The 14,700-nt window shown below is 32.2% G+C and overlaps 2 protein-coding genes across 3 annotated transcripts in view; both read left to right on the forward strand.

Annotated features, from left to right (window-relative positions):
• The window catches only part of LOC129751004 (uncharacterized), a 951,184-nt gene that overhangs the window by 910,504 nt on the left and 25,980 nt on the right, over nt 1-14,700 (forward strand). The window lies entirely within an intron of this gene.
• LOC129758388 (catalase-like) lies at nt 4,935-6,293 on the forward strand. Its single transcript, XM_055755891.1, has one exon. The coding sequence runs from the start codon at nt 4,935-4,937 to the stop codon at nt 6,291-6,293; it is 1,359 nt and encodes a 452-aa protein (XP_055611866.1).

A 14,700-nucleotide genomic window follows, 5' to 3' on the forward strand; every position in this document is an offset into this window, starting at 1 on the left:
AAATAATATATTTTCATAATTATTTCAGATTTACAATTTCAGTTCATTTCAAATTGTCTACATTGAAGTTCAAATAAAGGTTCCAAAAAAATTCTTTGTTTTGACGAACAAAAATCTAACTTTCTGTGAAGACCCCAAAAATTCTTTGACGGTTTTCTGTGATGCTTTTTCCATTGTTTTCATTCAAAAATCATGTCACCAGGGTGGCCACAGAACCGGGAAAACCGGGAAAACCGGGAAAAAACCGGGAATTGAAAATCGAACCGGGAAAACCGGGAAAAAACCGGGAATTCAGACCCAAAACCGGGAAAATCAACAAAAAGAAATCAAAATTTAATTTTGGTTCCAAGACCCGGGATTCACCCCAAAATAAAAAAATTAGGAATTATTATTTTAATTTGCAAGAATACAAACGTTCAAAATATGTGTGGTAAGAAAATCAAAAGTTGTGAAATTTAAAAACTACTAGGATCTCGTCAATCAACTTTGAATTGGAATCTAAATTATCACCGGAACCCAGAGTTCAAAACTCTCTTGAAGAATGAGATAAGAAATTCGAAAAGTCTCTTAAAATTTGTTCAAGTATCGCATGTCACTACATTCATTTAAAAAAAACCATTGATCATATAAAAACAAATGAATTGAAGTCAAATCAAGAATTCATATCTCTTTGTTGTACACTTGGAAATGTAAAAAGAGGCTAATATTATAACTTTCCAGTGATAGTGTTTAATTCAAGAGTTAAAAACAACACAGAAATTAAAAACAAATCTTCATATCATCTTTGCGCATTTTTGTAGCATAATAACAACAAATTGAACATCTCTTAAAATTTGAGGAAACGATCTTCTTTCACAAGCCCTGTTTGGGAAAAAAATTCATCCGTGAACCATTTTTAAAGTTGATTTTAAAAATTTAATTTTCTCGAAACAAATTAGTAGTCAAAATTTATCCAAAAAACTTCAAATTACACTTTAAAAAGCTTGAATATGTTACGAATTCAATAAAAATTCACAAAAATTTCGAATGAACAGATTTTTACCTGATTCGTGACATAAAATTTGAAGGAAATTTCTTTAAATTTCAGTTAAAATTTACTTGAAATGGCCTTGAATTAGGACTTTTAAGTTACACTGTAAAGAATTTATAAGTGCTTTTGATGAAATTATTTTACAACTATTCAACATCGATACTCAAAATATGTTTGTGTTTCAAGTACTTAAGGAAAATATCATTGTATTTAACTGTTTAAAAGAGATTTTGTTTAATTAAATTATTGCATTCGAATTTATTGTTTTACTTCGTTTTTTTTTGTTAGATTCCCAAGTCAACAAAATTCGTGGTGCCAAAGGTTTACGAGCTAATTTTAACTTATTTGAGGGCGCTAAGTCCAAATATGTTTTTTTTTCTTTCTACCAGCTACAATTATAAAGATTCAAAAGTTAACTTTTGAACAAAAAGGTAAATTTAAAAAAATATCTTTTGAACTACATAATGATCAACTTTTTGAAGGCCACTTGTAGTTTTAATTAACTTTTAACAAGACCTGTGTTTTCTTTTAGTTTATGTTATTTGTTTCTCTGAAACTAGAATGGTTAGTTTATATCTTAATCCTTGATCAAATGGGGGATAATACAAAAATTTGAAATCAGTTTTTATTTTTGTAGAGGATTGACGGTTCATTTGTTATCAATGATTGATTGTAATCGAAACTTAATGGTTTTTTAATTTAAAGGCAAAACCATCAGAGCCAGAGGTTTTAGACAGAATCTGACAAATACTTCGAATTCAAATTGGTATAATTTTTGAAAATAAATTTTCGAAACAAAGGCAAAACTGTTCCTTGCTGTTTCCCTTATAATTTCTAGTTCCGTTGCTTTATAGATTTGAGAACATTTTTACTGAAATCAAATTTACATGTTTCTGCATAACAAAGCTTACCCTCTACTGCATGAATTATGAATAAGTTTAGAATAAAAAGTGTCGATGGAAATAACTTGATTCACCTCTAAAGGTCGCGGTACACCTCAGGTAAAAATGATAATGAAAAATCTTATTTTGTCAATAACTCAAAAAAAGCGACACATATTGGCTTTGTAACATGGTTGAATGAATGGGGAATAGTGAAAAGCTGAATTTTGAATCGGTCTCAGTCTTTAAAGCTTCTTTAAACTGATTTTATTTCGATTCCCAATTCCAATCCCATTATGAGAAAATTTCCGCGGTAAAAATCGGGGAATCGAAATTCAAACATTTTTAAGAGGTTTGAACACTCAAATTTCTGGCAAAAAAAGGTTTTGAACACTGAGACCAGTTCAAAATCCTTCCCCATCAATTCCACCATGTTACAAAACCAACTCATATAGCTTTTTTGAGTTATTGACGAAATAAGATTTTTCATTTTCAATTTAACCTGAGGTGTACCGCGTCCTTAACTTATAAATTTATTCAAAAAAATATTCAATTCTTTAAAAAGTGTAAGAAATAAGATAAATTTTATAAACAATAAAATTGGTTTGAAATGTTTTGCAGTACTGAATCAAGCTCTAAAACTTTAAAAAAATCGAGATCATATATTGTATGCATCGTATGCAGAAGAGGATTTAAGAATGCTCTATTTACAATGTTTTGTTTAAAAATTTTATGACTACTTCAAAAATATTGTCAATTTAATTTGAAAATTTCTTTCAAAATTAGCATATATTCGACCAAATACTAGGCACAACTATTTGTTGCTTTAATATTCGACAAATTTAAAATTTGGGTTATATTCGACCCAAATATCCGGTACAGTTTTATACTGAATCACTGATTGAAAAAACTGATCTCTGAATCTCATGGGTTCTGAATTTAGTGTTCAAATGTTTAGTGTTTAAAAACACAGTTAAATTCGAGTTTCAATCGATTTAAACGTCAAAATTACAATATTACCATGCTATGAAATCAATCATTAAATGTTTTCTAATGTTTATTTGTCTACGAACTTTGATTTTAGTATCAATAATTTAAAAACCATTATTTTTAATACCTTTTCTATAAATTTGTATTTTTAAATTAAAATTCCTTGACTAAAAAAAAATACAGTGGGTGAATCTAAATTGGTTCTTATATTTTTATACCTTAAACTTTGATATCGTATCGAATAATCCCCATAACTGTAAATCTAGTCTGTGTGACTTGTTGCCCATATTTATTTTTTTTTTTCAATTTCGCAATGAGAATTCTTAATTGAAATCGTGATTTCCAAGTTCTGAAATGATAACTTGGAATTATGATGCAATAATAATGTTTGATAAATTTTTTACTACTTTAACAAAGAGTTAAAAATGATCTAGATTTTTTCAATTAATGGGCTTTTTCAAAATAGAAAAAAATCTTTACTGAATTGTATAGAAAATATTTTTCATTTTGAGACTCGGGTTAATAAACAGAAGACAAGAATGTTGGAAAATGGTAGGGTCATCTAAGGTAATTATGATCATTATTAATTTTATTTCTTATTAGGTTATAATTTTAAGTATTGGCAGTATTTCTAGAGCATTTTTTCACTACGTCTAGATACGATTTGTGTTCTTTCTAATATTACCATTGATTAGTCATGGGGTATTTTCGTTTTGACATTTCATACGTTATGTAGAACAGTTTATTTTCAAAATCTTGATGGTTATTGGTTTTTAATTAATATTGTGAACTATAATGACACACTTGGTATCTGTAACTTAAAAAAATGATCGAATATCATATTTGATTCATTTGATTTCTTTTTGGTTCTTACCATAGCCATAATGACGACTGATTAATTGTAAACATTGTTTAGCACACCATTTTTCATTTTTTTGTGAACATGATTTTAACTTATCTATCGAAAATATGTTTTAAATGCATCATAGTGTCGTCGACACCAGCTGTTCTTCCCATAACGATTTGGTGTACGGTATTTATTAAATTATTTTGATAAAAGGTGATAAAAAACTGAAAATAGAATCGAGTTCGTCTAAATGTTCATTGGTATGAATGTGATTAAACAATCAAATTAATGAAATTAGTTGGAAATATTGCTTTTCGTCAATGAAATTGGATCATCAATACCTGGGAAATCTTGAATTTAAAAACCGAGAAAACCGGGAAAAACCGGGAATTTCAAAATGAAAAAGTTGTGGCCACCCTGTGTCACATTGCGTCTTCTTTACATAGTACTAATTTAATCATATTTTTTCAATTCAAAGATAATTATCAAAAATTTGTATTGACATAAAAATTTAAATTTTGAAAAACGTCCAAAATTTTAAAATTCTGTGAAATCTGTGAATATTTCTAAAATTTTGTGTTCTGTAACACAGAATTTGTTAAAAAGATTGGCTCAGATTTTTTGTTATTTTGGCAACCTAACAACCTAACAAACAAAACAAACTGTTCCGATCGACATGTTGATTATCGAGTATAAAACTATCATTGATTAATGTCGATCTTTAGCCCAGCTCTGCTAAAAAATAATTTAAACTCTTGGTTTTATAAACGAAAAAAAATGTAAAGTTTTTGTGTAAGTGGAAAATTGTATTTTTTACAATTTTTCTAAGAAAAAAAAATCTAAAAAAACATGAAATGTAGGGTTAAAATGAAGAGTTTTAAGCTTTGATATTGTTACACGGATCTCTGCCAGCAATGCTGATAGCAATCAATCACTCGCGGAATGATTCAATCCGCCCGCATTTTCTCCCTGCTGCTACTCGTGTAATTTACCGGCAAAAAGTGCGTAGCCGTTCTTGCTTGAATCATGAACTAACTGACCCGCCGCCAATTCTTAGACACCCGGTTCTAGTTTCCGTGACCCAGATCATGAACTTGGTACAAAAGTTCTTCCAATCCGTACCAATCGGTTTAGTGCGTCAAAATGCTTCTTCTTCGATGGTGCTTTTAAAAGATTAAGTTACCTTATGGAGTTCCTAAGGATATTCGTGACGACCCTATGTCGTCGCTGGTTTTCGGTTCCAAAACCTGCGGAGGAACTGAGGGATGTGATTTCCGGTGCTGCGGCGAGGGACTTCCGCCGGATTCCGGAACGATGCGTTTATCGGAAGGGAGCCGGAGCGTATGGGTACTTTGAGGTTACCGAGGATATTACGGATCTCTGTGCAGCGAGGCTGTTTGGAAGACTTGGAAGGAGGACTCCGGTTGTGGCCCGGTTTTCAACGTTCATGGGCGAAAGTGGATCGCCAGATTCGGTTCGGGATGTTCGTGGGTTTGCCGTTAAGTTTTACTGTGACGATGGGGTGTGGAATTTGGTGGGACACAATAGTCCGGTATTTTTTATAAGGGATCCTGTTTTGTATTCGAGTTTGGTCCAGAGTCAGAGTAGGAATTCGTTTACGCATTTGAAGGATCCTAATATGTTCTGGGATTTTTTGACGCTGCATCCGGAAAGTACCCATCAAGTTATGATTCAGTACTCGGATCGAGGGATTCCGGATGGGTTTCGGCATATGAATGGGTATGGATCGAATACTTATAAGTTGGTTAATGATCTTGGTGAACCACTTTATTGCAAATTTCATTGGAAGACAGAACAAGGGGTACAAAATTTGGAGCAAAGGCAGGCAGTTCGGTTGGCTGGTGAAGATCCGGATTATAGTATTCGGGATTTGTACGGAGCCATTTTGAATGAAAATTTCCCAAGCTGGACGCTGAATATTCAAGTTATGACCTTCGCTCAAGCAGAGATGGTAGAGTTTAATCCGTTCGATGTGACGAAAGTTTGGCCACAACAAAACTTTCCACTGATTCCGGTTGGACGGATGATTTTGGATCGTATTCCAGGAAATTACTCAGAAGAGATCGAGCAGCTATCTATGGATCCCTCAGAGATGGTTCCGGGAATAGAGCCTTCTCCGGATAGGATGCTCCAATGCCGGATCAGCAATAGCTACTCGGAGGCTGCAATCCGTCGATTGGGATCAAACTACGATCAAATCCCTGTTAATTGTAGCTCCTACATTGATCCGAACGCATTTTGTGACCCGGAACCTTGCTCCAGAAGTCAATCGTTACCGATAAGTAGTGGAAACGTATATCGATACGAAACCGGATTGGATGATAATTTCTCACAGGCCGCCCAATTTTATCGTCAAGTTTTGGATGAAGGTGCCCGAGAACGTTTAGTGGAGAATATTGTAGCTCATCTGGCCCTAACGGCAACTTTCATCCAGGAACGTGCCGTGACAAATTTTTCCCAAGTTGATGCCGATTTTGGAAGGCGGATATCCGAAGCACTTGCGCTGCATGGACTTGTAAGCTGATAGCATCGATTAGCTCGTTTGAATAATAATTTTTTAAAAGCTTCCTTCCTATAGTTTACAGCTGCATTTTGCCGATCGATAAGGATAATAGTTAAATTAGTGTTTATATAGCCGAGTAGAGCCACTGTTAGCAAAACAATCATAAAACGTACCAGATACCCCTTTCGGTTTAAATTGCTTCAATAGTTTATGATTGCCAACAACGAGAAAGCCCTAATCCACTTTCGTTTTGCCGGTAGATACTCAACACCCCTCGTTGCTAGTTAGGAATGAGTAACCCAGTCATCGCCCGAAAGGGCACAGTTCAACGTTCCGGGAAGCCTGGAAAGCGCACTTGAAGGGATGCAGCTGATTGCTTGTCTACTTTAAGATATTAAGGAACGCTCTCTTCAGGTTCATATTTTCGAAAGAAACAAGCTTCGACTCAACTGCAAAAAGGCCAACCTATAAACCTTGTCGTTTTAAATTTTAGGAAAATACCTGTGCTCAAACCTCCATAAGCTATGTAAGGGTACTTCTGGGAAAATCCATCCCATATTGCAGTAAGGCAGGTTTACAATCCTTACTGTCTTCTAAATCCCAGGGCTGCTGCTGGTGGCTTCGAAAATTTCCTAACCAAGCCCAATGATTTGGGTTTTCCCTAACCTGGCACCGAGAGTTTTGCCAACCAACCTTGGGTGCTGTTTTGCCATGAACCAACCACCTGGCGTGCGCAAACATCAGAGCTAAACATCAAGATCCTTCTCCTTTTCCTTTTACCGGTTTTTATTGCTGTTGTAGGCGTCGGATTATCCCTAGAAGACGAGGTGCTGGGTTGATTCACTTTTTAATACTCTGTTTGATGACATTTTCTTAAAATAATTTTTAAAAAAATCCCTTTTACAAATCTTGTACGAGAGGTTTCAAAATCGAATAAATTTCAAAATTGATTACCCCTATCAACATCCCTTAATCCAATTTATTTTGAATCAGTCTAATGAGCGCTGTTGTTTCGAAGCCTGGCATTCATTACAAATCTTGCTTAGGCTAGGTTTCCTAGCAAGTTGGAAAATACTAAATCCAACAGCTGCTGCCTGATGGGATCCTTTTACACACATTTTTTTGCTTTCTTCTTCTAAAACTTCCACAACCGAGAGCGACCATTAGAAGTTTGGCGTGCATTGGAATGTCGGAAAAGGAGACGCCAGACGCCAGCAGTTCTCCAATTGAGGCTCCTTGTTCCGAGAGGACGCACGTTGGATTCAAAAATTTTCAATCTTTATTGGGATAGGCTTTGCTTTGGAATGCTTACCTGGCTGACTGGATAGCTGGCTCATTAATGGTTTGTCACGTTCCGAAAGCTGTGTGACATATTTTAAGGGCAAAAGGAATTCATTGATTAAATTTGATTCCCTCTGTATCCTGCTTTTAATTTTGTTTATTTTTTTCATTATTTTCAACAGTAACTGTTTTCAAAATCTTACTGCTGTTGATTTATTACTAATTTCTAAGGAAGAGAAAGAATAAAATAGATGCACAGAACATAGCGTAAATTCGACTTACGAAAAAAAAGTTTCTAGAAAATTACATATTTTCAAGGTTTAGTTGAAACTTTTCAGCATACTCTGATTCCATGGCAGAAAAAAGTGGAGTAAAAATAAGTACAGTTTAACATAAGCTTGCCAGATTGTCTGGTTTTATCCAGGTTTGCTCGGATATTTGATACAAAATTTTGGTATAGCTCGGCCTGGCCCGGTTGTCGTATTTCATTGAAAAAAGCCCGTATTTTGCCCGGATTTATTTTTGTTTTATTTGCCAAATCGAACAAAAAACACAAATTGTATTATGTATTTTTTTTATGCGTCCATAGCGAAATTTTTTGATGATTTTTTTAAAATAGTCTTGAAAGCTTCTAAAGAGGCCTAAAATACGATTTAAAATCTGCTGATAAGTTTTGATGAGAACATATGTTTCAAGTTTTTTTCGTGATTTTATTAAAAAATTCCCAGGTTTTGAAGAAATTAGCCCGGATGTTGTCCGGATTTTAAGTCTATAATTTTTAAATAAAATGCCTGGATTTGGCCACGTTTCTAAATAAAAAAGCTAAAATTTGTCTAGACTTTGAATTCATTTTCATTAAATAGATATATCAGTTATGGACGTTTTCCCAAGCAGACTTTCCTATCTAAATCAATAGCAAACAGTAACCAAACTAAGCTATCAATTCCAATATGATATCATTATTGTATGTTTTTTTTTTCGATGCCAAAACAAGGTTCCATTAAAATGCTGAAATATGATGTCAAACCTATACCAAAGTAAAGCATTCATAGCAGAATGATAGCACGTTTAGGTGTTGATTTTCCAATTACAGCTAAATTGAGCATCATTAAGGTTTTATTCATTTCATAGGTCATAAAAATGAGATTAAAATGATAGCACGATTTAGTATCTAATTTCATCGACGTTAAATCAGAGTTATTGAGAGGAGAGTAGGGTCTAACACTTTAAAAAAATCGATTTTTATTTATTTTTTATTTTCTTTTTTTTTTAAACATTTCAAGAATGTTGTGTCAAATTTTCAACTTCAAAACTGTAGAAATTATAGGCCTTTATCTCTTCGTATCTAATACTGCAAGAATTCTAGAGCAGAAACTTCAAACGCGCTTTCTCGAAAGCACATTTTCAAAGTCAGTGGACATCGTCATTCGAAAACTACTTCACCAATTCTTTTCAAATTTGGAACATATTTTCTGCATATAAAATACCAAACCCAAACGATTTTCTTTTTTTGTTTTTTTTTTACTTTGGGGAGATTTTACAGATAAAAAATGGCGGATTTTTTCGTGAAAGATCGTAGTTTTTACTTCAAACATCCACAAAAATTTCATAAAAAAATTGTGTAAGTTAAATAAAAACGTTGGGGTCCAGAAAAATATCTATTAAAAATATTTTGCTCTGATTTTTTGACTTCAGATGATTCTGGGCTGAGATACAGTGTCCATTGCAAATCCTGTTTTCTAAAAGGCATCCTCGAAAGTGCTCCGAAAATATTACTAAATGTTCTTTTAACAATGCTTTGAATAATGCATAAAATTTTAATACATTTGTTTGAACGATAGCTCTAAAAAAATGGTGTTTTTTACCCGTTAGACCCTACTCCCCCCTTAAGGTGTTTGAATTTATATCGAACTGATGGTAAATTATACCAATTTTTGCTATCATGCTTTTTGAGCAAAACTTTGTATCATTTAGCCAGAATAAAAGTGGTAAAATGTTAAAATTTTTCTCTTATTTTTTCTGTGCTGGTATCCAGGCCCGATTGAAAGACCCGTCCAAGGGGAGGGTGTTCGAAATTCAAATTTCGCTTGAAATAACAACAATACCAAAAATACACGATAAATAAAGTAGTTGATTCTTAAAACCATTTTCAAATAATAAGCAACACACAAATTCGAAAAAAATTACAAATTTCACTGATTTAATTAAAAATTAACCATTATCAAAATTTCGAATCATTGCTTTTTCCTCCTTCTGAGTTTGAGATTTGTTTCACAATAAATCTTAAGTAGTCTGGTTTTCAATTTTCAAATCAATATTTCCGAAACAACAGGAAAAGAATAAGAAGGAAAATTTCGAATACGAATCAAAACTAGAATTTAAATTTTTGGGTATAAGAATCAGTGCACAGAAATTGAATACATAAAATATTACACCAGATTAAAGAAAAACTTAAATACTAACTCTACAATAAATTTCAAATCAGGTCAAAAATTATCCCTGATAAAATTTTTTTAGAAAATTTTAATGTTTTTATATTATTTGTTATATTTATTAACGTTCTTTTTTTTATTTTTAATTGATGGGTTGATTGAAAAAGTCTATGGCAATATTTTAAATTCGAGAAAAAAATTCAGCATAAAATAAAAATCCAATTTGGAACTTTGGAGAATTTATTAAAATCACAGATTTGATGATTGAGTTCAATTTGATAAAATATCACTGCCATTTTATCAAATTGAACTCAAAGTCAGAGATTATTTTTTAATACTCAAATTTTAATAGTTATCAAAGACAGGCTAAACAAAGTAATTCTTGAAGTTCACAGTAACAACTTTATATATTTTCAACTCAGCATGTTCAATTTATCATTGACAGCTTTAAATGATAAATAAAGTATAGGTTGGGAAATTAGATTTCTTGAGTGATTAATAAGAAACTGATAAAAATTCCAATAAGGAAAATTAAGTTTTGTTGTAAATTTTGAAAGCACAAAGCAAATACTAATTCAGTTAACATTGGGAATTAAAATAAAGCTTTCAAGTTGCTACTTCGAATCATCTTTCGAAATTTCGAGCTCTAAACATTTTTGCACCCTCAATTGGAACCTTGGGTCCCCGAAAGGACAAAAGGAACAAACCATCCCCCTTATTCTGCGCCGCGCGTGAGGTGACGATAGTCGAATCACCCTAGCCACCCGATTCCAGTAGTCGCTTTAGGTGAGAAACGTCTTTTAGAATTAACTTTTTGAGTTCTTATCCTAATCTAGTAGTCAGCTGGGCATGAACCTCTGTCACATCGGCTTCGGGAATAAAGTGACAAGACTCACGTGACTCCGACTCGACTCGACTATCGTCACCTCACGCGCGGCGCAGAATAAGGGGGCATGTTTTTCATATTAAAAATCTAAATGTATATGCTTCCTAGAAAATAATAAAAAATCAGCAATGGAAAAAAAGATAAAGTTATTTGAAAAAATAATCAAAAACTATAATATTTACCAACGTTATAAAATTCGGTAAATTTATTTGGAAATTGAAATTAAATATGAAGGTGGAATAGATTAGGTTTAATTTTTGTAAAAGATTTTTTTTTTTTGAATAGATACGTCTTATTATCTCTAAAAAAATATTATTTTTATTTAAGTGATAACTCAATGGAACAGCATTTTTGAGACCTATATTTTAATGAATGATTTGTAAAATTTCGGTGTCTTGGACTCGAATCTTTTGTCAGATATTATCTAGAACCCCTAGTTTAGGCAAAATGACATTAAGAAGTTTAAAATTGATTATTATTATTTTCAAAGTTCTCGTCTTACGTTGAAGTTCAAAAATGAACCGGAATTGATCATCAACCATTGTCAACTGATAAATAAAAAAAAATACATAAAACCAAAAACTGTTTCCCTTGACACAAAACCGTTAATCGCTAATAAGTTCGCTAACTTATGGTTAGCGAATTCGTTTTCCCACTGAATTTTTCGTGAGCTATTGGATTAGATAGTTTCCCTTATTTTCAGTTCTGCTAAGGCTAACTGAAGAATTTGGAACTGATCTATAAGACAAATATATCATAATTTTATCATCATTCAGATTTAAAACCTTAATTTTTATAGATTTATTCCAGAAGATATTCGAGCTAATTTTTACTGGATTCATAGAAAAAAGCGAAGAACTGTTTTCGAGTTGTCTCTACCCCTAGATTGAAGTACTGTATTTATGCCTTCATTGAGTATGGATAACGGAAAAGATGAGAAATGAGTTTTGGACAAAACACAGCATCTGCTTAAAAAAATTTGCATTGATTGATAAAGAATGTATGTAATATTTAATTTTTTTTATTTTATTGAAAATTGATTCAAATTAGGTTTATGTTATCGATCGTTAGTAATTGTTAATATTCTGTTTGTCGCTATTTTTTCGTTCTTGGATTTCAAGCCAACAACTTTCTTTTTGAAATGCCCGACGTTTCGACCATTTTTGTTAGTCTTTCTCAAGGGTATCGTCTAATGGTTGTTTTTGTGAGATTTTTTTCAATTCTTAGATCTCTTCGCTGTTTTTTTTTCATCGAGAAAAAAGGGCAAAAATAGAATATTGATTCAAATATTTTTCCTTCTGTCTTTTCTAAAGGAAATCGTGGTCTGACGAAGAGGAGTTGGACAGAAACGATTTGCGAATAGCGCTTTTTGAAGAATCGATTACTTTTGCGCAACATTAAGCGGTTCCAATAAACGATCGCTAGCGACTTTTACCGCGTTAGTGGAATTATTCTAATTTCAGAAGTACAGTTATCTAAAAATGATCTGACAATACCAAAAAAAAAAATTTAAAAAAAAGGTTTTGTTTTACAGTTTTGTTAAAAAAAAGTGCAGGAATTTGCCGCAGACCGTGGCGTATAAGATAGCGATCATGTCTTCTAAGTCAACGGTCATGAGATCGAATCTCGGTCACGGCATACATATTACACTTTCTGCGTGTTGGTGGTTTTAGCATTTGTGAGATGCTAGCAATATATTCAAGAAAGATGTTCGCCTAGAGTTAAGTACAAAAGAATATCTTCGAGGAAACATCAACTTTCATTGAGATCCTTTGTGTGTTTGTATTCGTATAAAAAAAATCTCGAAGGATTTTTCCTTTTTTTTTTTTTTCAAAAGTTAGTTAAAAACCATTAGCTGATAGAAAAAAAACTAAATACATATTTCGATTAAGGACACCTAAATAAATCAAAATAAGCTCTTAAATTCTTTGTACCTCGGAAAAATGTTTAATTTGTTGCATTGTGAAATTTATCAAAACCCTTTTCAATGTGAAGTTGAGTATTTAATAGAACAAGAAACACAGAATAAAATTGAGTCTGAAATAGGTTTTTCAGAATATTTCATACCAGCGTAAAAATTGTAATGAGGAACGAGATTTTTTTATAATCAAAGTGTTTATTAATAAAGCAATGGATATTAGTGGTTTAGATTTTTTTTTTTGCTCATTCTGTTGACTTTCGTGAGTAATAAACACAGATTTAAGTTTCAATACAAAGGTTTGTGGGTTAACGGAAATTTACAATTAAAAATAAGTTTCAGTTCATAGTGCCGTAAAATGAAATGTCATAGGCCTAGAGTGCTATAAGACAAAATCTGACACTTTTTTGACACTTTTTTTTTAAATACTTTTTAAGATGAAGTAATTTATTGTTACGAGACGGTAAATCTATTTCCTGAACTGAAAAAAAATCGGCAAAAAAAAAAATTTCACTGAAAGTATTTTGAAACCTCTTCAAGCCAGCCTTTTCGAAGATATTTCGAATGCACAACGATATAAACCAAAAATACACCAAATCCAAAGTTTTGGATGCGTCTAAAAATCTCTTACAAATCTTTAAGAAGAGAACATTACGCGGACTTTATAAAACCAACTTTGGTAAGAGTTAAGGGTCATTAACTCTTGTCGAGAATTATCAGATATAAAAAAAAACTTTTTTTGAAAACATCTTTGGGCTGTAAATTTCAACGGAATTTTTGAAGGAGTTTTTTGAATGAATCATGCTCATGTGTAGTTCGAAACATTCCATTCGGCGTGAACATCAATCGTTATTCGAAATAAAATAAAAGAAACTTTTATTTACTTTTTCGAACCGTAAGAATTTTAAATTGAAAAAAGTTCTATTTGGACTTTTTAACTGCTTAGGTGAAATTTTCAGGTATTTTTTTTAAATTTTACCAATAAATATTATTTGGTCGCCAGCGGCTTTGGTGTTTTGAAAAATCAAAATTTTTATAGGATCTTAGTTTTTCAACAAAATTAATAATGTAGCGAATGAAGGCCGTGAGGGTTTATGTTTATCTATCTAAATTGGGCTCAAGAATAAGTTATTTTTAAAGTCAGGAATAAAAATTATTAAGTTCACTGAAAGTTTTAAAACGAAGCGTATTGCACAATGTGTTGGGCGATATTCGAAAAAATGAATGCAGCTATTACAGATTTAGGGTGTTTAAAGTTTGACTCATCGTGTCTTATCAATTAGGATTTTTTTATAGTAGCCTTTTTACTGATAAAATGTGCAAGATAATTGTAGGAAAACAAAGTAGCATAAAAGATTTTTTTTAAATTAAATTTATGATAGAGCTATGTTAGAAAATAACAAACAAAATTAGTTAAAAATTTAGGATTTTACCAGATAACAGTAATTTTAAAAATAGGATCCCCCACACTCCAAAACATTTGCTAGGAAGCAGAGAAGATCTATATTGATCTATTAACCCTTTCTCTTTTTCCCAAACTATCTATTGACTACGAGGACGTGGCTGGCGTCGTTATTGATGATAAAAGAGAGAGTATCAGTTTTGGACATTTAGAATGTACTGCCAATCCCAGGCAACATTCTTTTGATCCTTGTTCAAAATTGATGGCCTCGGTCAATTACGAAGTAGCAATCATTGGCGATGTAGAATTATTCCTACTGAGCTACGCCAATTATGGTTTCCGAAATGCACATATCCGGACCGGAAAAATTCGGGAATTTTTATCTAAAAACTTGGCATTTGATTTAGAAATTGTCGAAAAAAAAATCCGGTCAATATCCGAGTAAATTTGGTCAAAACCCAAGAATTACTCAAGAAAATAGAAATGGATTTAAAAAAACTTGAAAACAA

Source organism: Uranotaenia lowii, chromosome 3, assembly GCF_029784155.1.
Source record: "Uranotaenia lowii strain MFRU-FL chromosome 3, ASM2978415v1, whole genome shotgun sequence".
Classification (NCBI taxonomy): domain Eukaryota; kingdom Metazoa; phylum Arthropoda; class Insecta; order Diptera; family Culicidae; genus Uranotaenia; species Uranotaenia lowii.